The sequence below is a fragment of the Vidua chalybeata genome, chromosome 15 (genome assembly GCF_026979565.1).
Source record: "Vidua chalybeata isolate OUT-0048 chromosome 15, bVidCha1 merged haplotype, whole genome shotgun sequence".
Taxonomy (NCBI): Eukaryota; Metazoa; Chordata; class Aves; order Passeriformes; family Viduidae; genus Vidua; species Vidua chalybeata.
Window position 1 is genome coordinate 11,611,488 of NC_071544.1, and position 25,839 is coordinate 11,637,326.

At 38.4% G+C, this 25,839-nt stretch overlaps 1 protein-coding gene across 3 annotated transcripts in view; it reads right to left on the reverse strand.

Moving 5' to 3' along the window:
* The window catches only part of RNF130 (ring finger protein 130), a 55,411-nt gene that overhangs the window by 20,709 nt on the left and 8,863 nt on the right, over positions 1 to 25,839 (reverse strand). For all 3 annotated transcript variants that reach the window (XM_053956352.1, XM_053956353.1, XM_053956351.1), the window contains 4 exons: positions 23,875 to 24,069; positions 10,622 to 10,872; positions 7,049 to 7,120; positions 5,122 to 5,204 (listed from right to left, as the gene is read on the reverse strand). In XM_053956352.1, coding sequence (XP_053812327.1) covers positions 5,122 to 5,204; positions 7,049 to 7,120; positions 10,622 to 10,872; positions 23,875 to 24,069 — 601 coding nt within the window. The remainder of the gene's footprint in view (positions 1 to 5,121; positions 5,205 to 7,048; positions 7,121 to 10,621; positions 10,873 to 23,874; positions 24,070 to 25,839) is intronic.

A 25,839-nucleotide genomic window follows, 5' to 3' on the forward strand; every position in this document is an offset into this window, starting at 1 on the left:
TATATAATTATATAACAGTCTGTCTACTCAGGCTGGTGGAGGGACTAAAGAATATCAACATAATGAAGTTCTAAGCAGCTACAGCTGTATGTCCTACCTGTACTAACTAAAGATGCAGAATTTGGGTTTAAAATAGTTAACAGAAGATGGACAAGCAGCAAAATAATTTTGTGCTTATCTCTATCCCAGATAAGGCAGAATAGAAACTTAAAGGACCTCAGTTAGCCACTTGGCTGGACTGTGTCCTCTAGCAAGCTGGCAGTCACAAAAAACAGGGTATGTCCAGGGCCTTCTGTTTAAATCATCACCCAAAATAGACTCACTTCTATTATTATTAAGTCTTAATGTAGTCCCTTTATCACTCACAAAACTACAGGAAACAATGTTTAGAAACTCTGGGTGATACATAATGGTTTGAAATATTCTGAAACATACAGAGATGCTATTTTTCTATGTTAGGCAAATTATGACTTTTATTTGCTTATGTTTGAAGCCTCTGAAGTGTGTTTTTGAAAGTAGAACAAACCTGAAAATCTAGTATTTTGGGCAAGAGCAGACATCAAGACTCCACAGAAGTATGAAAACAGCTTTATTACATCATTATTGGCTAATCAGTGCTGTAGAAGCACTCAGATCAAGTGAAGCAGGCGACTGATATAGATGCCAACATGAATCCACTAAATATTATGAGTTATTTTAAAAAGTCATTAGCACTTTGATATATTTATATACACAGCCCAATTGTTTTTATGACCTCCTAATTCCTTGCTTTTAGTTCCTAAATCTTCAAGGATGTTTATTAATGTGTTTCAAAGAAGTGCAGTTCTCCAAAGGTTATTGATTTAGAAAGCATGGCTCTGCCTACTACTTACACAGTTTCTCTACCTCTTAAAAAGTTTGCTGATAGCATCATTGTGGCTCAGGCTCTGTCTGGATTTCTCTGTTTGCAAGAGTTAAAAAGCAGTTATACAGCAATGACGACAGCAAACAAGAATTATTTCAAAACCTCACCCTGACCAAGTAAGCCCTTACAATTTCTGCTCCCATAAAACCTCCTCCATCTTCCCACTTCTGTATTTGGTATTCCAAGACCATAAATGTGACGAGTTCTTGGTCACGACAGCTGATGACATTCCCCAGGAGCCAGGAGTCAGGTGTGACACAGCCTCGGGCTGGAGGGAGCAGGGCCAGCAGCCAGGCTGGCAGCGCTGACGGAGTCTCCCACGCGGGCACAACTCCAGGCAGGTGACCTGCAGGTATTTTTCCACTCTGTCAGCACACTCCATCCAGCTGCCCTCCAGCTGGTAATAAACACCCTAACACCGACTCTTGTACAACGGGGATTCTTTGCAGCATTCCACAGGGGAGAAAGTGACTTGGGGATCTCTTTTGGTGGTATAAGGCCTCCAAATTCACACATCACAGAAGGAGAAGGGTTGAATGATTTACAAGTGCTGTTTCCCTAGAGCTCACTACCCTTCCCTGCTCTCAGTGCAGCATCCCACCAAAGGGACCTTTGCTGCTGCAAAGCAGGTTCTTTGGCTACTGCTGGAGGCAGATGCTCGCCTGGCCCTGGGGTCCAGGGCACTGCAGGAAGCAGAAAGGATGCCATCAAGACTCTATGTTAATTTGGTCTTAAAAAGGTAGCTATTTGCAGCAGCACAGAATTAAATATAAAAATCTGAAAATCCAGTTTAGTCAATTTTGTCACTTTCCTCCTTCTTGACCAAGACAGGAATTAAAACTTTGGCTCAAAAGCCATTTATTTTATAGTATTCGCTACTCTGTTAATGATTTTCCTATCTTGTTAATTCCTTCTTTCCTTGGCCATCTTTCTGCCCTTTCCAACGTCATTTTCTGTTCTTCTCTAACCTGTCACTTTGCTCTCCCCTTCCCTTATCTCTCACTAATCCTTCACACTACCCACTCCTGGTCCCTTTTCACCTAGTGCCTTGTTCAGCCCCTAGGTGCATTCTGTGATGGCAGAATAAAGTTATCTGAATAAGGAAAATGGTCCATGAGGTTTGTCTTTTGCTAGGATCCCTCTGACATTTGCTTCCTCTACTCACTTTTCACTTACATAATGACATTCACAAAAGATACATTCCTCAGGCTTGGAAGCCTAAAACAGATGGCTGCTTGTCCCTCTGTGCACTAAAGCTCTAAGTATGTCCATAGGCTGCTGGAACTGAACGCCTCTCTCTGAAGCACAAAATGAACTTCTGCAAACAACGCAGTTGAACTTCTACCACTTCACTTTAGTTTATTTTTAAGTTGGCCACAATTTCCCGCGTACCACAAAACTTTATATCACAAATGTGGTGTTTCACTACAGAATTTTAGGTGAAACTTGCTCAGCTGCTGGTAGATTTTGCCTGCTGTGTGTCTGCCCAGATCAGATTCCTCTGCTGAAGCATGGTGTGACAGACCATACTTAACTGCAGAGAACAACTGTGCTACTAAAGGGAAAGGCTACTTTTAAATTGATGAAAGCAGCAAAGATGTCACATGTCAGTGATTCCTACTGTCTAATGATTACAACAGGCACAGTGAGAACTTCTAGCCTTTTATTTGCTTCCTCTTGGTCAAGTAATTTTCTCCATGGTTTCCTTGCAATTTATTTTCTCATTTGGCTTAGAAACTCTCTTGAAGGCTTTGTTTTATTGTCTGTGTGCTGTTTTTTTCTTTTTTTTTCTTTAACTAACACTGCATGCTGCACTAAAATAGAAGGTTTAAATATGAGGAAGCAGAAAGGAGTTAAACTTCCATAACAAGATTTGGGGAGAATCATCTCAGGTAACGAAGACTGAAAAATCTCACATGGAATCTGAGATTTATTGGGCCCATCTTTGAAGGTAGTAGTTGGCTTTTCATCTACAAATATAAAAATGTCTTGTGGAAAGCATCCATCCTAGCCTAGATGGTTTTGCACTTAACTTAAAAGCTGGGCTGCAGCAAATGAAAAGTGAGATGTAAAAAAGAAGTAGAAAGCGAACATAAAAGTTGCCATACAGCCTTTGGCAGGAATGTAATCTGAGCCTTCGCTGACCTTACATTCTTGTGAAAAACAGAACAGAAAATGATCTACACAAGAGCCTTGATCTCTCCTTTACATGGGAAACTGCACCGGGGCAGGTTGTGCTGAGGTGGCAGCCAGGTGCACCTGCATGCAGCTCCCTGAACAGCTGTAACTACCCCGAGAGCCCAGAGCCTCCTGTCTGCAGGGCTGCAGCTCAACAAGGGTGTCTGAAGAAAAAGGACTTTTCTTTTTTTTTTTAAATTAAAAAACTAAATCAATGATCACCTTGTTCAAATGGTCTGTATTGTATCTGTGGATATCAGCAACATATCCACTGCTTGCAAAGGGGCAGTTGTTTAACTAAGAAGTTGGCTTTTAATCCCAACTCTGCCTTGTGCTCAGTGGGAACAGCTGTTTTCCTATCAGGGAAAGAGTCATTCTCTCTTCACTGGCAAGGACCTCCTCCTGGCCTTTGTTCTGTACCAAGAGAAAGGCACAGAAGAGTGGGACTTGTGACCTTTCATTCCACGTCCTTGAGCCTCACAGCAGAACAGCACAAGAGAAACTTTCTTAAGAGGCAGTTCACAAAACAATCATCTCAGTGGTCCAAAACTGGTAGGCAATTTCCAGAAGTTCCTCCTCTAATTTCTGAATAACCTTCTGCATAACATATCAAAAGAGCAGGGCTTAATTCACCTATACAAGCTTCACATGAGATTGGAATAAATGGTGTAACTCTGAAATATTTACTTTACACTTGGGAGTACATTTTTTCAGGGCAAGAGGACATCAACTTTAAGTAAAAATGACTGAACTGTAAAAAAGAAATGCACATACATCCACATGACCAAAGGCTCACAAATCTTTCCAATCTAAGCTCTTCTATTCCTAAATATTTTAATGAGAGTTTCCAAATAATCAATTGTAGGGCATTTTAGCTAAACAACACTGAGAATCTAAAACAGGTCATTGTTTCCTGCTCTCCAAGAGGTAAGAACACAGAGAACAGTAAACTGAATTAAATTTTTGGCTACAGAAGTATAATGCACACATATTTTTATCAGTAAGATAAAAATAAAATAAGAAAATAAAAAGAAAATAATACTGTTTTCCTTCTATGATTATGGAAATACTCTGCACATTAGAAGATATTCAAGCTATTCAGAACAGCCTGCAGGAGGATTTAGAAGACCAATAATGAGCTCTTATGTGCTGCTGCTGCCTGACTGGAGATCAACTCCAACACATGACTTTGCTGCTTCTAGAGTATCATGCAGAACCATTTATGTACCAAGCACAAGCCAAGTTATTGGATCTTGCTGCATATGTACAACCTAATTTACACGTGGGTTTTGTGCCTGGAGATGAGCAAAAAGCTTTGCATTTCAGAGCACAAGGGAAAGATGTCCTTGATAATGCTTAATGCCACCAAAATGTATGATTCATCAAAATCAGCCACCGGGGGAAAAGTATTTAAAAGCATCTCTCAAAGAGAAAATGTCCCAAAACAACTCAAGAATGGAATTGGAATGGAAGCAAACTAAAAACCTGTAAATGTCAACACAATGCTATAAAAGGGAAGGAAGGTGCAGTAATGCAGAATCACCAGCAAGTACAAATCTTCAGACACAAGCCAAGATCACACTGCATTGAAGAGACCAAAGACAGATGACAGCACAGTGGCTGACTACTGTCAGGAAGTATGAAGGTTGCAAAGACTGCATTTCCATTCCCTACATTTTCAAAAAACAGCAGCTAGTTGTTGCACATCTACAGTACAGAATGCTGCTGCTGTACCTGGCTCATTATACTGAAGTTTTTTGAGTCTGCCCATCACTTGGTCCTTAAACCTGCACCCCTCCATGTCACTGAAATCTCAATAGCTCTATTACCAATATCTTTAATATAATTCTGTTTAATCCCCATTGTCCTAACAGTGCCAACACCCACCTTCACACCTTCTGGCACCATAGTCTAAAATAAAGTGCCTGTAATTAGGACTGGAAACATCCAACAAATGCATTTGTGAATTACAATGCACCTATTACATGAAATGAAGCAAAAGAGAAGAGTTTCCAAACAAAGCAACTTTATTATCTTACTTGCATGGCAAAATGCGAACAACATCATTCTGCTTGTAACTCTCAATGCAGACAGCACAATGATCAAAGTCTGGGTCTGTTTCCTAAAATGAACAGAATGAGAATTCAAGTCAAGAGTTGAGGCTATGACAAATGTCAAAGTAGTTGTGACTAGAACATGAACTGCACTGTGCCAAGTGGCTGTTACTAAGATATAAACCCAGTGGCTGGATTATTATATTCCACCATAAGCAAGAAAAGCATTCATACATGCAAAACTCCCCCTTCTTGGAGCTGGTAAATCATCATTTAATACATAAGCTAAGGCCTAAGATGATTCTAATGTTCAGTGAAATCATAATAAAATATAGTGGAGATTTTCCTAGATTTCCTTTTTTTTACTTCCAGCTTAGAGCTAACATTTCTATTTTATTCTTTTGTTGTTGTTGTTTGTTTGTTTGTTTTTGTTTTATTTTCTTTGGCAGAATAAGAATTCTGGAGCTCATTTTTACAGCCTGAGCACATTTTACTTAGTGCAGAGTAGTCCCATATTTATGTCTGTTGCTTACTTTTTTGATGATGAATTATCATCATTCTTATTGAGACATGAATATGAGGATCACTGATTGACCAGCTCCTCTATTTTCCAGAAGTTATCATTTTTTAAAATTATATTTTTAAATATGATATTTTAAAATGTCAAATGAAAAAGGAGGGCCTTCATTTGTATATAGACATGGCATCAACAATACATATTTAAAATGTTTGGGCCTGTGACACAAAACAGGCTGTGCCTTCTCTTAGTTCAACTTCATTATTCTTTTTGAAGCCAACCAGCTACAAGCCAGACACCAAGACAGGGACCAGAGCAAGGCCACAGCTACTCCAGGTCAGCACCAGCCAGGGCTGCACACAGAGAATCCTGAGGAAGAATTCAGCTCCTCTGAGGAAGAAAAGGTTTTTCCCACTCTGTTCACCTTCATGTGCACCTCATGCTGTCTGTACTGCAACCTACATAGCACTTGCCAGTTCTGAATTTATGCTGTCAAGACAACAGCATTGTTTTACATGGAAAGGTTCCTCTAATTTGTATGTTCTCCCATTTCAGAAAAGATTTAGTGCAGTGGGCTGTTTTGAAATAGAACTACATAGGGAGGGAGGAAGAACAGAAAGACATTTTCTCTGCCTTCTCTCTGGAAGCAAATTTTCCTATGACTTCCTAATCTCCCACTGCTGATACTGTTGATAAGAAAGAAAAAAGGAATCACAATAAAAAGGCCCTAAGAAATAATATTTTAAAAATCAAATTATAGCCAGAATTCCCCTGCCTTTTGAAAATTAAAGCAAAAAAATTAAGCAAGATTAAATGACTGTTTTTTCCTTCCAGAGTCAAAAATAAAGCAATACTGCTCTCAAAAGTAGAAAAAGCTTAGGACATAACACACCATGTATTTTAGTCTGTATACTAGCAAGAAATATTCTTGGAGTAACTTTGACTGAAACACCTCTTTAAGCTCCCCCTTAACTTACTGAATAATCATATTTTACTTAAGAGGTTATCTTCAATTACCTGTCTTTTAAATTTATTTTTCCTTTACAGAACTTACATATGATAAGGTTCTAAGCTTTAAAATTCCACATAAACAATGCCAGTCCTATCTACTTGTGCCAGAACACCCTCCCAGTCAGCCAGCACACAAAACCACCCTCAGTCACAGCTGCCAGATGGAGTGCAAATAGTATTTAAGCAGGAAAACCTTCTTTGAAATATACAGCACACATCAATACTAACAGTTACACAAAATATTGTGCCACAGGACAAAGTAAGCCTCCAACAAGGAAGGCAAAGTCATAAATCAGAAACATAAAGAAAATACTGAGATTGTTTCCCCAGAAAAAAATTAAACATGATGCTCAAGTTTATCATGTCGAAATCTTATTATTATACCTTATCACCCTTCTTTACTGTCCTGGTTGTCAATTTACCAATGGCTTTCTTGGCAGCATCTCCAAGACGACGCTAATAAAGTGATAAAGAAGAGAACACAAATTAACCCTGATAAACAAGCTTCATTAGTGTCCTTTACAATGACTTATTTGGACTCAATAATACCACTGCAATACACACTATGGCAGCAGGCCAACACATAAGACAAAATGCAAACACAAAAAAGCACAGAGATTTGTTGAGAAGGAAAAATAGTCAACAGTTGAATCCTCAAATGCTCTCCACAAGCATGGGCATAAAATTCATGGACTGTACAGAAGTCCACAGAAATGAATCAACATTGATGTGCAAAACTAATCAAACCCAGGTTGCAGGACAAAAGCTGAAGCAATGTCCCCTCCCAATGATTTCCATTATATTCTGCTCATACTGGTTTTTATTTAGTGTGCTGTAATATACTGCTTGTTCTCTTATGCTTGAATTATTTTTATATTTCCACTCTGAGCAGGCTGATCTTATTCTGAGATGCAAAAGATCCTCCCAGTGTAACCTAGTTTCTCTCTTGCTATTACCCAAAACCACCAGGATCTCATAAAAGAAAAAATGATGGGTCATGAAATCTAAATAAGCCAATAGAGACTTAAATAAAGCTGAAATTAATACTGGTTTGAAGGTAACCTCAATTTGAATGCAGAGGGTGAGGGTTTTTTTTTTTTTGCTGTTTATGCTGCTTTATGACCATCACAGCTGGATGGAAGGAGGCTTTTCTGACATCCAAGTGCTGATTCCTGTTGAAATGCCCAGTTCCCAGCCAGTAAAGAACAGCTGTTTGTCACTGTTTTCCCACTGGGGTCCCAGAGATGGGCACCGAATGAAACAAAGATCCTGTCATCTTCCTTCAGGGACATGAGACATCAGATTTGGTTTACAACTGACTTAAAAAACAGAAGTGATGTATTTTCTCTGTCCCCTCCAACCTGTACTAAGTACTCTGCCTTGAAAGAGATAGGCTGCTTCTCAGAATGCAGCTCTCAAAACTTCTCCTGCAGTCTGCAATATATGTGTGGGGTTTTGTGCCCACCTTCTATAAAACTGAAACCCAAATCCTTCATAAGGTGTATTCCCTGTACCACATATTTCCTCACATGCAAACAGCAATTAAAGTTGCTTTTATTTACAGAACACAACAACCTCAGAAGTCTGTGTCACAAGTGAGTGTACCACTTATTCTAGAATTACATACGCACTTTTCTTCCTTGTGATTTTCAGAGAACAGCAGCTCTTATTCGATATTTTTTAGAACAAGGATTTGAAAAAAATTAGATAAACAGTCCCAGCTACTGAAGTACACCCATGTAGGAAGCACAGCATCAGAAGCAGACCTGGGATGGGAAATTATATGCTTGCTAAAGTCAGAAATCTCACCCTAACTTCAGTATGCAAGAATTTGGTCAATTTAAGCCGATCTAAACCCTGGAACAAGCATATTGGCCTGAGCACTTAATGACACAGAACACACTGGGCACACTGCTGGAATAGATAACCACTGCATAACCAAAAGTGTGATTACTAAGAGAGGAATGAGGCTGAAATGGCATTTATCTTATATGCTCAACTGCGATGGCAAAGTAAATGTGGTTAGTATCTATATTTCGTTCTACTGCATGTGATTGTATATGCACTACAAGAAATTTTAAAGATTATTTTCCCATTGAAAGCATAATATTTCTGCAGAACTCTTCCAACATATTGAAGTTCTTTTACGTAAATAGATTTGCTAAATAATAACTTCCATCTCTTCCATTTAAGAGGTCAACCTCTTCCATTTTCTAATTTTAACAAATACTCTTTCATGCTAACACTGGAAATGCTCAGGATTTGCTATTTTGCTAAGTTAGGGCACAGGCACACAGCATATGCTTGCTTTTAAAACCCACAACTGTCTGGATGGAAAAGGTCATTTCCACATGCAAAAGAGTTTCACACCTCCGGCAGAAGCACGCAAGAATAACGATGTGAAACACCAATATCTACTTGTGTTATCTACAAAACACAGCAAATTTTTGATGGCTTTGATTTAAAAAACAGAAAAGCTTGTGCCTTGACATAACTTAAAAACAAGATCATAGCCTAAACCAAGGCTATTTCATCACTAACAGTACAGTCTTTGTGAAAGCTCTCAAAGCTCTTTAAAAATAAGCTGTAGCTGTCGCCACCTTCTTATTAAAGTTTAATAAGCTCGGCTTTTTAAACCACATAAAATTTTTATCAAGTTTCTCCTGACCTTTGTAAAAATCTAAAGAAAGAAAAAAGGTCATAAGAGCTCTTTCCCAATGGAGCAACTGTTTTGAAACGTGGACATTTGGAAGGAGCCTAAAGCCATGTAGGGGATAGAGAAGGCACAATTTAGTATTCCACAGACATTCATTAAGTTATAGTTATATTTAAACTTTCACCATCCCAAGGGACCACACTAAGTACCGGCTACAGTGTGGTCATTTAAGAATGACATCCTTAAGAAAATCTACAGGATGCCCATGGGACCTGCAGTATCAGACACTATTTATAGCAACTGAAAAGGAAATCCTGTGCCACAGCCGAGGTTTTGTAAGTTTGAATTTATTTTAGGTCTGACAGAACACGACAAAACTGGCCCACAGTCAGCTGCTGGGTTATCAGCTGTAGTTTGGGGGAAAGGGGTGACAGCGACTAGAGGTCAGGAGGTTTCTAAGTTAGCCTTGACAAAGAGACAGGGCAAAGAGTGCACTGTGGATTTCTTGAGGTTTAGTGACCCTTCACAATAAAAGCCAAGGCACACTATGGGGGGTCATTAAGTCCACACTAGTAAAACATTTACTTCTAAAATTTATCTGTGTTTGCGTTGACAACTTGAATTAGTCTAGATCTCTGAGTATGGCCATACATAACTCAGTTCTTAAACAAATTAAGAGTTGAAAAAGAATGTAAGAGAGGCATATTGGACAAAGTTTTGGTTAAAATATATGACCAGGAGAATTAGGCACTCCTTACCAAGGGTGATCTTAAATAAAGTTGAAAGTTAACACAGACCACTAAGGAGCTCTACACCTTAGTTTTCTTACCCTAACATTGGTAACAGATTATGGTTTGGGAATACTTTTGTACAATTTTTGAATTACCTTAATTATTACAGAACATATCCTTAAGAGCATGGAGAGAATTTGTAACATTTGCTCAGTGTTCCTCTACATTACACAAGTTGATTCACAATTTAACTTTCCTCCTCATTCCCAACATACATCCAGTATGTATTACTCAGCCAACACAGAATCCATCTTACTTTTGGACTTACACAAACCAAAACTCAAGTATTTTGCTTCAGTTCTTTTCCTTCCTGTCATGTCTAGGATCTATACCAGTGCTGCTCAGGATGAAAACACTTTGCTATATAAAAATCCTTGTCTGGCAACATGCCCTGCCTTGGAACAAAGAGGTTCTGAACACCAGTTTGATGGGCATTCCTTATTTTTTCCTCTGTTGACTATTGTATACAGAACATATTATCTCCATATCATAAGAGAAGAGACCCCTTACCTGATTCCTGTCACGTGCACTTGTGTACCTGATCTTCTGGATGAAGTAAAATATTAACCATGCTGAAGAAATGATCATCAAAACAATGAATGATATTGACACAAAGACTAGAGAGCCCCGACTGAAGTTCTTCGGAGGAACACGGGACCCCACTGCTATGGCCATCAGGACAGAGATATTCTTTTCCAAGTAATTCAAGATCTCCTTAACCTTCGATTCTGTAATCATGACAGCAACAATGTCTCCAGTTCCTATAAAAAGGGGAAAAAAGTTTAATTTCTATTTAAAATTAACATGGCATGATGCTCACAAGATTTTCCAAATGCAAAGCCATTTGACAACTCAGGTTTTAATCTAAGCCATCTATGATACATGAAACATGCTACTGGGCATTCTACTTATGCCTTGTCCTTCAAACCCAGATTTTCAAATTAGGGCATTAACATTTGCCCTAAACTCTCTGCAGCTCCACACACAGTAACAGATCTCTACTGCTAGTACACAGTACTTCCCACATTGTAATTATTCAGACTGTGTGCAGTCTGAACAAGCTTTCAAAAGTACATTTGTTCCAGATCTGAAGCCGTGAATACCTAAACAGGCAACTCTCAAAAAAACATTTAGGAGATAAGTGAGAATACTGCTCGAGTGCCCTTAGCATAGGCAGTGCTGTGGATGTTGCTGGGGAGAGTTATGCAAGTTCCCCTGCATGGTTATGTGGCTGCAAAGTAGAAGAGAATTGAAAAAACTTGGCAGAAGTTTGGCTGCTGATTTTATCACCCATACAAAGACACGCTTGATAGGATCGCAAAGAGGCTGTCAGCTTCATCAGCTCCATTTTCAATGTGTAGCCCATCTGTTTTCATAGTGTCTTGCCTCTAGACTATTTCCTGTCCCAAAGGGAAAATTATTGGTACAAGGATAATAACAAAACCATAAGCCTTGCTGAAAAAGAACAAAATCACCTATAGAGCAGAGAGATCACCTATGTTTGAAAGCAAAGACCTCATTAAAAAAAGAGCATCTTGAACACACGGTAATTCTAAGTTAAAAGAAAGAAAAGTTTCAGAAAAACCAAAGCCAGAAAGAAAAAAAACCTTGTGAAGTTTCATTCTTATTCATCCAGACTTATTTGCTTCCAATACTAAAAACCCTTTCAAGACCTATTTTCAAAATGCTTGCAAAATCTGTTCATCTGCTTGTTCCATCTGCTTGCTCCAACTCACATTCCCTCAGAGAAGAACTGTATAAGGCAAACGACTTCAGCACCAAAATTCTGGATTTAAGCTACAGAGAACCTAGTGACAGTAGAGAACATGAGGTCCTATTTTAACACAAGGCATTTGTTCCAAGTCTTTTAATCACAGCCTAATTTTTAAGAAGCTACTGTATCCACAAAATTATGTTCAAGAGCCAAAAGAGCAGCACCTTTGAAACCCTGGGCACAATAATTCAGGGTGACAGCTGTATAATTTTCCAAAATGGGGACTTATTATAGAGTTGTGCAAGAGCCTTAAATGTTCCCTTGTTACTCTTTATTATTTATTTACCGTCACTATCATCAGTTTTCCCATTAAGTTCACTAACATTAGTGATGTGGATTGTGCTGACAGAACTACTCAAAAGAATCAAAACTGATAATCTCAGAAATTAAAATTTGCACAATAATTAAAAAAAAAAAATTCCACAGCCCTCAAATTGCTTTCCTCAAGAAATTTCAACTTTTCTTTATTTAAAATTGAAATCGCAAAGTCATTCAGGCCTTGTCCTGCTACCACGGGACTGGATAGGAAAAGAAAGTTCAGTGTTTCCTTCTGAATATTTTTGAAACAGTGCCACAGTAATTCAAAAGCTTTGAGTAGCAATGAAAACTCAACACAATGTATTTAATCTCTAGTATAGCACAAACTCACACAAGATCAATTTTAATCCAGCTCTCAAGAGAAACTTCAGTACCAAGTTTGGTTTCATGCAAAAATAACCAAGATATTTAATAGACAGCAAAATCTCAGAGTAAAAGTCCATCACTAGCTTTATTTTCATGGACATCTAACCAGATTCCTATTTGTCCAGTTGGGAAGACAGTTCCTGCCCAGACTTGCAGTGCATTTTTACAGCACAAGAGATACCCTTTCTGCAAGACCCTGTATTTAGATGCAGCACATGCTCCTGCAACCCCAAATCCTGCAGTTCAGATAGTGCAAGATCAATCAAGAGCAGATAATTTTTATTGCTTGATATTTTCCCCAGACTTCACTTCTGCTCTTCATATCTAGTTCAGACAGGGAAGAAAAGCAGGGAAGGGTACAGGAAGACTGTATTCCCCAGAGCACATTCTGCTAAGCTTCCCCAGTAGGAATTTATTTGCACTGAGAAATTATGTTAGTATCAAAATATCAAGCTAAAGCACTCAGTGTAATATTCTAACATGATTTATAGTTATCTGCAAAGCAAATACGACAAAGATCTTCTGATACTAGTCCAGTTCTATCTGAATCCAAAGCTGAAGCCTCTACCTATTCCCTGCTGCCCAGGGAATGTGACAAAGCTGACAATCTGTCACGCGTTTTATATAAAGCCCAGCACAATGGGAACCTCTGGCATCACTGCAAAGTGATTTGCATTCCAAATGACTCAACTGGGAACAGCCAAAGTGCTACTGCTGCTTCTGACCCCGCCAGAGCCAAGGAGAACTGCAGAAAAGAAAAATAAATTATGTCTGTTTAACATACTGAAGCTCAGTGGAAACTGGGACTTGGTTCATCCGTATTTTTGTCAGGGGCATCACCCTAAATAATTTTAGCAAGAACTCCCTGTTTGAGAACAATTGGGGGCAGGAGGAGACAGTGACTCATTTATTTTAAGCACCTTGAAACCTTGTATTTCTGAAACTTTAGCAGAAAAAAATCCTCAGGTGAAGACAGAAAGACTAAGAGTGTTTGTGAAACTCAGAATATGGTCTTACTCCATGATCTTACAAAAAGCAATATTCTCCTCAGCCAAGAACACAGTGTCCAGAGCAAAGAATCTGGATTGCTTACTAAAGCCAATGAACTACACATGGAACCACAGATGACAAGCTAGGACAGACGGTAGGCATAAGATAAATATTGATGTTTGTAAACATAAATCATTTAATTGCTATCATCCAAGCCCAGGCATCCATTTCTAGCTTGCAATTTTACCATGCGCATGTTTAATCAGAATAGTTATACAACTCTGTGTATGAAAAGGGATGAAGTTGTGACTAATCATTAAATCTGTGTAATGTTACATTGTGAGAGCAGAAGACAGAAGAAATTAAGAGCTTAGAAAACAGTAAAAACAAGACTATGGGATAAACAGCAACATCTAGGAGTTTCCTGTAGAGCTCATAAGGAAACTGCTTTGCTCTCACTGACCTATTCACATTCCCTAGCAATTCTAAAAGAGCATGCTCAGAAAGTCAATAAAAAGTAATCTCAAAGAAATGTTACAAGTGTCATCACAGGCAAATATTTGTGGTGCTTTTGTTGTGTTGGGATTTTTTGTAGGTTTTTTTATTGTCTTTGTTGTTGCTAATTCTTGACTACCAAATATTTATCTGAAGCTCAAAATATGGTTAACTATGTCCAGGATACCAGGCTGAAGCTGAAGACAGGTATGGTTCAAAGAGCAGACTTTGGACACCTTCAACCCAGCTAGCATCCACTGGGGGTTGCAGGGAATGCAGCCTGGCAAAATGCAACTGCCAATCAGGGCTGCAATGCTTCAACCACCTTCTTGCAGATGGGGAGGGCAAAACCTTAGATCCTACCTCGAGTGTGGAATGTGTCAGACCACCTGTAAGAGGCACTGAACTACTGTTACTTGATGCAACAAGGTTTGCAGAGAACTGAGAATTAAGTCAGATACTCATAACAAAGGTCAGTGATTTGCTAATGGCTGGTATTTTAAGCTGAAGTCCTTGCAATAAGTCTCTGATAGTGGCTGCTGATGCTGCAGACACAGCATGAAGCACACAGACTGCACTCATCTCATGCTTGTGAAAGAATACTGTCCTCTCTTTAAATAGCAGAGAAAATTTAACTGCAACCGAGTCCTTTCATCACTTCTTTCTGAAAAACCTAAACATAGCACATTTACCTGAGTAATTCTGCTGGTGAAAATTTCAGAGTACTTCCTTAGAAAACACAAATTCCCCATTCCCTGATAAAGGTAAAGATTGGTCCAGATAGTCACTTAAAAGATGGATTCAGACAGTGAAATGCACTGCCTTTCTGAGTGCAGCAATAGGATATCATCATGATAATGTAATTGGAAATAAAACTGTCCATCCTCAAAAGCCAGACTTCCCTATTCTTCTATTACTTCTCTATTCTTCGATTAAAATCCTGTAGCTGTATGCTAAGCATTTCTGAATGCATTGTATCAGAAATAAAAAGACAGCAACACCTACTATTCAGTACCCAGGAAAGGGATCAATCCTATTACTGTGAGCGACAGATTTCTTGGAATAACATCAACTAACAGTGAAACAACTCCAACAGAATTTGGGATCCCAGAAAATGACAAAGAAAGCAGGAAAGCAATAATGAAAGCTATAGCTGTATATGAAATTTTGAGATACCAATTGTGAGCTCTATGAAAACACCAGAAGACATCTGAGCTGCATGAGGGCAGAGGTGGAAGCAAGGATCTCCTCTACAAGGGAAGGGATTCAGCCACAGAGGATAATCCATGGAACCTGTGAGGTAAAGGATAATGGAAGGGCATATTGACCTGTATGCAAAGCTGTGCTGCTAGAAAAAGTAGGCTTGGGGAGAACTGTTTTTAAATACAAATTCCATGGCACAACAGTGGGGAAACCCACACATTTATCAGGTACCTTAACATTTTTGTCTGATGCAAAAGAAAGAAATTCTATGTGAAGAATAACTCCTACATTCTAAACAGGTTTATGGCAAAGCAGACACCAAGAGGACGAGCCTTGGCATATCTTCAGAGTCATTAAAACCGGTCTAGCTGCACATATTTTTATTTTGATCTAATCAGAAAGTAAACAAGAGCACATCCAAGCTGTCAACACATGAGCATTCTCAAGAGTAGAATATGTTGTTTGAGATGTCCCAAATCAAATACTTCTGAAAACAGAAAAAGACCATAATATTTGACAGTTATTGCATTCTAAACAAGACAAGAATTTAATGCCAAGAATATAGATTAATTTTAAAATGAGACTAGTAGCATTTTAAAATATTTGTCTTTCTGTTGCCTTAATAATATTGAAAATGTTGACTTATTCCCTGTATGTAGACGTTTAGTTTAGGATGCCTATTTTATGTAGTGTCAGACACCAAAACAGATTTTACAAAATTACCATGAGAAAAATCATGAAGTGCACCAGCATATGAAACTATTACACAAAAGTCAGGCTTTCACAGGGTGCCTCAGTTAAACACAACTGGTGGAACAACCTTCTATCCCAAAACACTGAGCAGGTATTTTCAGAAATCACAAGTCTCTTTGCTGCACAAACCTATGCAAAACAACCTAAATAAAAAAGCTTCTGAAATTAAAACTTGAATTCTCTCTACTCAAGAGGACAAAGAAGTAGGTATTTCAAGTTCAGTGAGGAAAAGGCTTCTATAAAAATACTCTTAATGTGAATCTGAAGAACACTCAAAACTCTTCTTTGTAGCAAAAAGAACTTCAACAGATTTCACTCTGTCAGGTAAAGAGAGGGTCCTGCTCTGTGCCCTCTAAACATGATTACACACACTTCAGTGTTCTGCAATGTGCCAGACACTGCTGTACTGCAGACATGATGGACCATCACAAAGTCCTGCTCCTTTAAGAAGTGCAGGCATTGATTGAGGCATATGATTAGAAAACCAGAAACAGCAAGAGCAGCTTTTCAAAGATGGGTGTGACACAATTAAATTCAAAACAAATATTAAAGCTTAATCAGATTCTTGTTGTGCTAGCCTGTAGTACATTAAATTCATAAGTGATAAACAATAAACTTATAAGCACATCCTCCTTCATTAAACAAGAAACAATTCCTCAGTATAATGTCCTTGCTGTATTTTTGATCAGCTTTATAATCTACTCTAACCAAGAGTTCCTAAAAGGAGAACCAAATAGCATAATCAATTGAGAAAACAGTTGGGCTGTATTTAGATGACAACTGCTGACATATTTCATAATCCAATTGCTCTATTCTGACACTCAGGGAAAGGTTTCTTAAGGAGGAATTTGCATGCAATCAAAACAGGTAGTCACAGCCACATCCTGATTCATTCACAAGTCCAAATCCTGCTGATACACGTGAGCTGGGGAGCTACGCCCCTGGATTTCCTCAAGCTTGTCAAGGTCAAGCTGTCTCTCTCCTCCACCCAACCCACTCTAGAAGACCAACGCTCACAGTCTCTCAAAGATCCAGCACAACATCAGTATGTACAAAAGGCATTGGGCTTTGCCTTCTCTGCAGATCATTTCCTCCTCACCCGCCTCACCCAAGGAGCTCCTCTGTCTTCCATCCCAAGTCATATATGATACTAAGCACTGCTAGAAAAATTAAGATCCTCTATAAAGATACAAGATGCACCCACTTCTTTATTGTTAGAGTCCCTCAAGTTCCAGAATCTTTGCCCAGTCTTTAAATATGTTACTTCAATGCTTCTGATGGGCAGCAGGAGGACAGACCCATGGCTGGGCCAAGAAGGGGAAGAGACTTTATAAATCCCTGGAATTTGAACTGCAGCAGAGTTCCCCTAGAATAGTAGGGACATTGGGTTCAGGGACTTGGGGCTTCTTGTGCTCCCTTCCTTTGAATCACCTCGATAATTCCACATATATCACATATTCCCTTTTTGTGGAAGGACTTTTATCTTTTGGAAATTACATTAATATATATATCTTTTAAGCATGTGACCTTTGGGTTCTTTACACTAGGAAAAACCAAGCCTAGACACAAGAAAAGCAGACAGATGTTGCACTGACTTTACAGACATTTCACACTCTCTTAGCAATGCTTCCCTACATCTGCTTGCACTACAGTCTTATCTTTTTTAAAGGAAACTGACATTCTACCTAAATAATGCCGGAAGAATAAAAAAACCTTGCTCAAAGAAATGTATTACTTGATCGTCCCCTTTCCACAATCCATGCACAGATTTTTTTTTTCATTTACTCACATTTTTACATGGCATTTAACCATGTTTGTGGCAAGTAAACTGATTCGCAGTCTCTTTCAAGGCATAAATATTTGTATTGTTAAGGTATTAGTATGCTAACAAAGTAGACCAAATTTTATATTCAAATCTTGAACAAATGTAAATTCATAAAAAGCTGCAGGATCACTTTAAGTTTTGACTAGGGAAATGGGGTAATCCTAACACATTACACACCACTGAAAAAAAATGTGTCACAGTTTAACACATTTCTGAAATATCTATGTCCACCTATCTTCAGAAGATATTTTTGCTGATTTGAAAACAGCTTTTCTTCACTTTCTATACTTCTGAACAATGTCCAAAACCTGTTACAGTGTTACATTCTTGATTCCTCAATAATATTAATGCAGTATAGACCTCACTGACCCATTCATCAATTAAGACACACTTGGATTTTGATAATTGTCTCTTGCATTCCACAGTGTGACCAGGTGCTAGCAGATGGCTTACATTATACCATTTCTGGATAGCAGTTTGTATTCCCACTAATGGATGGTGCAGCTTAAAAACCCTGGGATTTCTAAAAAAGGGCAATTTGTTATGCTCATGTATTTTCTTCTATAGACTTCTGTACCAATCTCTCAATCTGGACATGGACAGTCATTCCAAAAACAAATCAGCAAAGCATCAAAGAGAAATGGCAAGAGAGCCTTACCCAAGGACACCACAAAATACTTTGAGAGATTTATAAATAGCATATTCATAGATTAATATCATAAATTTGGTTCTACTGAGTCCACAGATATGGGGAATTACTCTGTACTGGAGCTCAGACTTTGGATAAGAAGAAGAATGTAATTACTTACAGTCACTAACAGTCCCGTGGGCCTTTTCACAGACACAGAACTAATTACCCTTTCAGATGGCTGAGTTAAAATGAGCCTGACTGCTGTTATTTCAGTTGTGGATGAGGCATGTATGACACAGAAACACTGGTAAGCAGTTCTGCAAGGCACCAAGGCTATGATGGCTCTGTAAAGGGGTTTCCCTGGATTGCCTTGAAGAGACAAGTGCTTCCTTATGGTCCAGAATCAGCACATCAAACACTCCTCTCCACGTCTCTAAGTGCCAGACATCTCCATCTACTGTGTGACTGATTGATACACCTCCAAGGAACGTAGTGGGAAACAGGATCAACAATAAAACTGTTGACACTCGTCCTCCATATTTTCAATTAGCAAACATAAACAAAAAAATGATCAAATATATGTAAACAATGCTTAGACTGTTATAAATTACTTTGCCTTTTATAAAGGCTTCAGCTTTAATGACTCAGCTCTGTCCTTTTCATTAATAGTCTAAGATAAATCACTAATAACACACTTTAATAATAATAATATCGTAGTAGACAATAAAATCAGTTTGGACCTGTGGATTAAAAGTAGATCTCAGTAATCCAGGGCAAGTTCTGCAGTAGATTTGGTGTAGAGCTAAAATATTCGTCAGCACACAAATTTGTGCAAGATAATCTGCAGTGCACCTCGCCAGAGCTTTCATGCATCAGTTCAGCTGAGAGTTACATAAAGAGACATTTGTGAGAAAAAGGCAAGCAGCAGAGTTAAGAGATGAGGTGCTCAGGGATCACTGCCACGACAGAGGACAGTGGCACCTCGACTGCTGGCTCTTTTGTACCCACTCGGAATGAGGGCAAGAACGTGGAATAGCCATTAGGTGGCAACAACTTCAAATTGCTTCCTGTCCCTCCTGCCTCTGACCCACTGACCTAAAACAATCCACAGAACATACAGGCAGATTTAGCACAGTTCAAAGCAAGTACAGCCCTTGCTTCCCACGCCAGTGTGCTTTTTAAGTGAACAGAGGGCCATGAAAAATCCTTCCTTTGGAAGGAAGCTGTTTCTGGGAGCCCATGTTGGGACAGCTCTTGCGCAGTGCCATGGCAGGGGAACGTCACCTGTGCACATCATGGAACAGAGACACCTTCCTCCAGAAGATTAATGAGGTGTTTCTTTAGAAGAGCAGTGGAGACTGATCTTGATGACATGTCTGCATCTTGGTTCAAAAGACCTTAAAAGATTTACCTGTAGCAGGTACATCTTCTAAAAAACAGTGTTATATTAGGAGCTGTTTATATACTTCTGGAAATTTTTTAGGTGCTGATAAACCATGGTTACTGGAATCCAGCAACTTCATTTTGACAATGTCTTTTATATGTGTTTCTCTTTTTCTGTCTATATTTTTTCCATAAGTTCTTAGAATGAAATTTGAACTTTAGAGGCTTGTTTGGCATATATTCTTCTCTATAAATCAAAATAAAAGTCTAGATTTTAAGACAGAAATTCAGTATCATAAAACTGTAGAATGGCTTGGAAGGGACCTTAAAAATTACCCAGTTCCAACCTCCCTGGTTGTACTATTTTGTAAGTACTATTTTGTACTTAACAGGATTGTCTCCACCACACAAACAAACAAACAAACCAAAAAAAAAAGAATTATGTTATTTAACCTGAATTTTCTTCCTTTTCCCATAACTGCTTATAAAGGAGACAGCTACTACATATTTTCTTCACCACAGAGGCTCTTTTTTACATTAGACAGTATCAGTTTTGCTTTAACAGAAGCAGCAAGCAAAACCACTCATAAAACTGCCTTCCTGCCAGTGACATCATAGTCTAACACAACCTATGCTGGGAAAGGTGTCCTTTGCTTAGGCTGATAGAAGACATCTACAGGATTGTGCAAAATAAGTATACACTGACATATACAAGGATATGCACACAGAAAAGAAAACAACGTTGCCAATAACATCAACAGAAGTACAGGTATTTATAAAAAAAAGCTGACCAATTCTTGAAGGTCATTACCTACTTTAAAACTCAAAGGTGAAAATGAAAGGGCAGAGGCTTGGTTGACTGTGACACAAGAGAAAGCAAATTCTGCTATTAGCAGCAGAAACTGTTCATTTGACACAGAGATGATAGACTGATTCCAGAGTGACAGTTGTTATCCAGCCACCAGAAGGAATTGCCATTCTGCTAAGTAACATTTTGAGTACGAACAAATTTCCATAAGAATAAAATTTTCAAATGTGTATTCAAGCGTAAAATAGCTTGGATAAAATATTAATCCTACAGGTGAAAAGTGCTTCCTAAGCTCTTTTCACAGAGAATCACCTCTCTGCAGGTGGGCAACATACAAAAATCTGTGTAATGTGTTATTTATTTTCACTACAGACACTGTCTAAGCAGGCAATTGGAATTCATGCAAATATCCAAGCAGGAAAGCTTGCAGCTCATAGTATGCATTATAAGCAGCTGCTGCTTTCCTCTCTGTTTTACCAAGAAGACAGAACATTTCTAAAGCTTAATATGCAGCAGTACAAAGATTATGCTACAGTAATATAAAGTAACACAAGGTCTAGGTTCCCCTTGGTCTTTGGAAAGAAAATATAGAATCATTAACTTGGCCATCAACACAGCTGCAGAATTGTTTTGTGAAGACTGCATTTTTAAAGAAAAGAGAAATACTGCATAGCAATAGACATCATATGGAGCTAACACCAACTTGGTGGCTCACCTCCATCCTCACCAATTCCAACACATTAACTTAATCAGTGCAGAACTGCTCTCAAATACACAGGGTCAGCTGCTCCCAAACTTTAGTGAGAGAAAATACTAAAGAGAAGTGATGCAGTGCACTGGAATATCTAATTAGCAGATCACACAGAATCAATTAGGTTGGAAGAGACCTCTGAGATGACATGGCTGCTCACCATCCAAAAAGCACACAAGCAGTGCTATAGTTGAAAAGGCAGAAAAAGGAAGACCAGATAATAGCTTGAATGTGTGCAAATCTTCTTTACACAGTATTAGAAAAGACTCATCCCATAAGCACAGGTTCAGGAATCCATCTCCCTCCTGGAATAACGCTCAAGAAGGGAATGCTGGATTCCAAACCCTCCCTGTGCTGAGGCTAACAGCAAAGGACTAGTCTACATCTCAGTTACACACAGTTACAGTTCCTCCATCAGCCCACCAGGAAGTTATTTGCAGGAAGCTCTGCAAAGTGATTGTGAGGAAATCCCTCACATGTCCATAACACAACCAAAACAAAGGCTGTGGAGCAACATTTCTCTTCATTACAGGTGCTACTTCAGTTTTAGAAAATTACTTTTAGCCTGTCACATATTTTGAACACTTCAAGTTCAACATTAGTTTTGATATAGAGCCTTCAGCCCAAACCAGGGCAGATTCCAGAATATACTGAGCACATGCACCTAAAACCCAATATTTCAAATTCACAAAGCTAAAATATGCATCATCTCCACTAACTGCATTTTTTTTAAAGCTTACCATAAGAAAGAGTAAATATTTGGAACTCAACATACTGAAGACAGTATTGGTCTTTTTCCCAAATATCAACTACCCAAACAGCTGCCTGGCTACCGTACAAGACACTCTTCTACCTACAGCAGTTCTCAAATTTTACATCTTAGATGTATTTCAAGAAACCAGAACTCCTGGGCCTATTGATCAAGTTTCAAAGGCAACGCACTGATCTTCTGAGCTGAAACAGGGAGTGAACAAGGATTTCCTAATAAAAGACAGACCTCCATCTTACTGCTGTAAAGGAACTGCCAATCTACAGAGCGTTATGAGAAAAAAGGTATTAAATTTTTAATCAAACTCATTATATGATTTAACATGTAATAGAGCCAACACTGCTAAAGCTGTATTAGTAGTAGTAGCTTTTTTCCTGACACACTGAGGTATTCCAGACCACAGAAAAACTACAAACATTGCTAAACAGAGCATGTTTATATAAATATTCTTAGAGGTAGTTCAAAGAGTCTAGAGCTGAAAGTTTAAGAGGGCACTACAACTGTAGAGAGAAAAATGGGGGATATTAAAAAAAAAAAAAAAAAAAAAAAAAAGGGGGAAGGTGGCAAAAAATGTTTCATTAGAATATGGGACTTCTCACGTGCAGATTGCTTATAAAAATGTCTAAGGAAGATACCTGAGATAAAAATCAATTGTCAACAGGCTTTCAGTTGCTACACAGAGGTCAAAACCTCCCTGCAAAATTCCTGTGGTATAGAGAGTTGGAAAGGTCAAACCCCTCTAACATTTTCCTTGTTAAAAGAAGAAAAAAAAACAACCATAGCATTTCTTTAGCAAAGGAATTCAATTCTAATTGTGTGACAATATGCAGAGCAATAATTAAGAAATTCTAGTTTCCAAGCAACCCCCTATGCTAAAAGAGATTGAAATTATCCTAAAGAAAAAAAAACTCAGCCAGCAGCACTACCACCAAATATAGAGATATGCCTTTTCTGATTAAGCTAAATAGTTCCAAAAGGAGAAAACCTTCTGGAAAATAAAACAGGTAGATATCAGAATTGCAAAAATAATTTTTAACCAAGGAAAATGTTTATATATGAGGCTTCTAGCAACAAAAGTAAGTCACACAGAACAGTAAAATTTTACACATAAGCTGCTGTAAAACAAGAGAACTCTCTATAAAAATAGATTTCCAGTATTATTCTAGACAATTTACAGAGGCAACTGCCCTCCAAATCATCGTTTTGTTGATTCCTGTATTGCACTCAGACTTCCACTGTAGAAAGATAACCCTCTGTAAACTGTCATTAAAAATGCATGCAGGCTCAGATCCCAAAATACAGCTGTTAACATTTGAAGGTCCCCACCAGAACAGTGAGCTGAAGACATGCTGTTACAGAATTCTTCAGGTTCAGATGCTTTGTAAAATTCTAGATCTTCCATTATATCTGTATGTTAGCTTCTCTTCTGCAGAAAGGTTTGAAAGACTGCTCCTCAGATCTTCCTCACTCTTAATACACCCACATCCCCACTGCAGAGCAAAGTGTTCCTCATTGGATAAATGTATGCTAAAGGAAAATAACTTTGCAGAATTATTGGCTTATTTCACTATATTGCATATATGTAAATATCATTAGTAAATGGCTACTTCCAATACCATCTGTCCAATGCCAAGGGCTCTTTAGCAATAGTTTCTATGGCAAAAGCATTATAGTGGAGGAGATTCCATTTTATTTACCTTGGTGAGTCATGGTGACAGGTTCTTCACTGGATACATTGTTGTAAATGACCACAGCTGTGGCATTATGTGAAGCTGCCCGCAGTATTTTCTCTTTAAATGTACAATTTCCTCTCTGCAGTAAAGCAATCCACTGCTTGGTGTTTGGTGGGACCTGGAAACGTGTTCGAGGGTCACAGCCCAGACGATCTGCAACTGAAATGGGAAACAAATTTACACAGATGCCAATTTCTTCTAACAGGCAAAACAAAGAAAAAGAAAATCCTAATTCCAAGCTGCTGAAGTACTTAAATGTTATGCACTAGGAAGCCACTATTCTCTTACGAAGAAGGTCTAAAGATAACCGTATTCTTATGAAAAAAAGATTTTAAAAAAAGAGGTCTCATGCATTGAAAGCTGTGACTATATGCCCAAGAATTAGGCTCACTAACACAAGCCTATTTTTAACTCCAGTGCAGCTAGAATAATGAATTCACATTCAAATCAATACCTGCCTAGAGGCTGAAAAACATTAGAATATGGTTCATCTGCTATGGGCATTTACAAAACAGCTGTTTATCAGTCATTCTGGGGAATACAAGTCTTTTTTTTTCTTGCTAATGCAGCCACAAATATCACTGCAGTGGGAAGTAAAACTAAACAAAGCAGGTTATGAAAACAAGATTTCAGAGTTATCTGCCATGTGCAGGCTACTGTAAAAAAGGACATTAAAAGCTGATCTTGTAAAACCCCAGCAGCCAACATCAGCTTTTTACATATGCACATTTTGTCTACAAGGAAATGTATTTGAATTCATAGAGAAACAAATGGGTTTGCAAACACAACGCACTCATCAGGTACAGATGGTATAAAGGAAGAGTAACAGAAATGGCAAATGCCAGATGTCTGAATTCAAGAGTGTGCAAAGCTCTTTTGTCCCTTCTGATGGTGTAACATATCCTGGAACAACCCAAAGCCACAGAGCTGTGTACAAAAGGCACAAAACCCAAGGCAGAAGTGACTTCCCAGCAGCGGAAACTGATAAAAGACAGATCTGTTTGCACAACTGGAAACACAGTTTAATCTGATACACTGGTCATATCATTAAAGGATTTTAATTTAGAGCCAACAACAGTTTATAATGCAAATATATTTATCCTTTTGAATGCCAAGAGTATAATAATCTCTGGCTACTAAAAATAGTTGGGATAAACAGTGATTTTTTTCAAGACATAAAAAACCAATCTATTTGTATAATAGCTCAGAAAAATTACAGTTCTGCAATATAAGAGAAAATCAAATGAAGTCTCCCATATTTTTTTTTCCTTTTCAAGAAGTGAGTTTAGCACAACTATGAGATTTCAGCAAAAAAACCTACCACCAAAAAATATCCAGTTTAATATATTAGCTGGAAACAAAAGTCTTTTTAAGCACTCTCAGTTTAACATAGCTGAGGTTAAAATCTGTAACAAAGGAGATTCAAAGAGCTAAAGATGTTTTCTGAAACAAAGAAAATCTTCTGCTTGCCTAAGGAAAGCTAGTGCAGATGAATCTATACCGTGGCAGACGTACAGGAAGTCATTGCATCTCTTAATTTGGACAAGAAGTGCCTCTCCCTGTTCCCCTGGAAGGAGGGTGGGGAGCCAGATACCAGCACATCCTTTTCACAATTGTTTTTCAAACCTGTATTAGACATCTCAGATGTGGAGGACTATTTGCTGTATTTTATACAGGCATCAGGGAAGATCTGAAATACAGCTGCCTGAAGCCAAGTTTTATACAGCGTTTTCTTCCATTACCCTGACATCATTACTTGAATCCCTGTGGAAATTGCTAGCTAGCACTGATCCACACGTGTTTTGCAGCACTGGTGATGGCCATCACAAACATCAACAATTACAGAAGAGCATGTTCATGCCCGCTGCACTTTTGCAGCTTGTCTCTGTAATCTTAAACTTGAGAACAGTATGTATTTTTGAAAGGAAT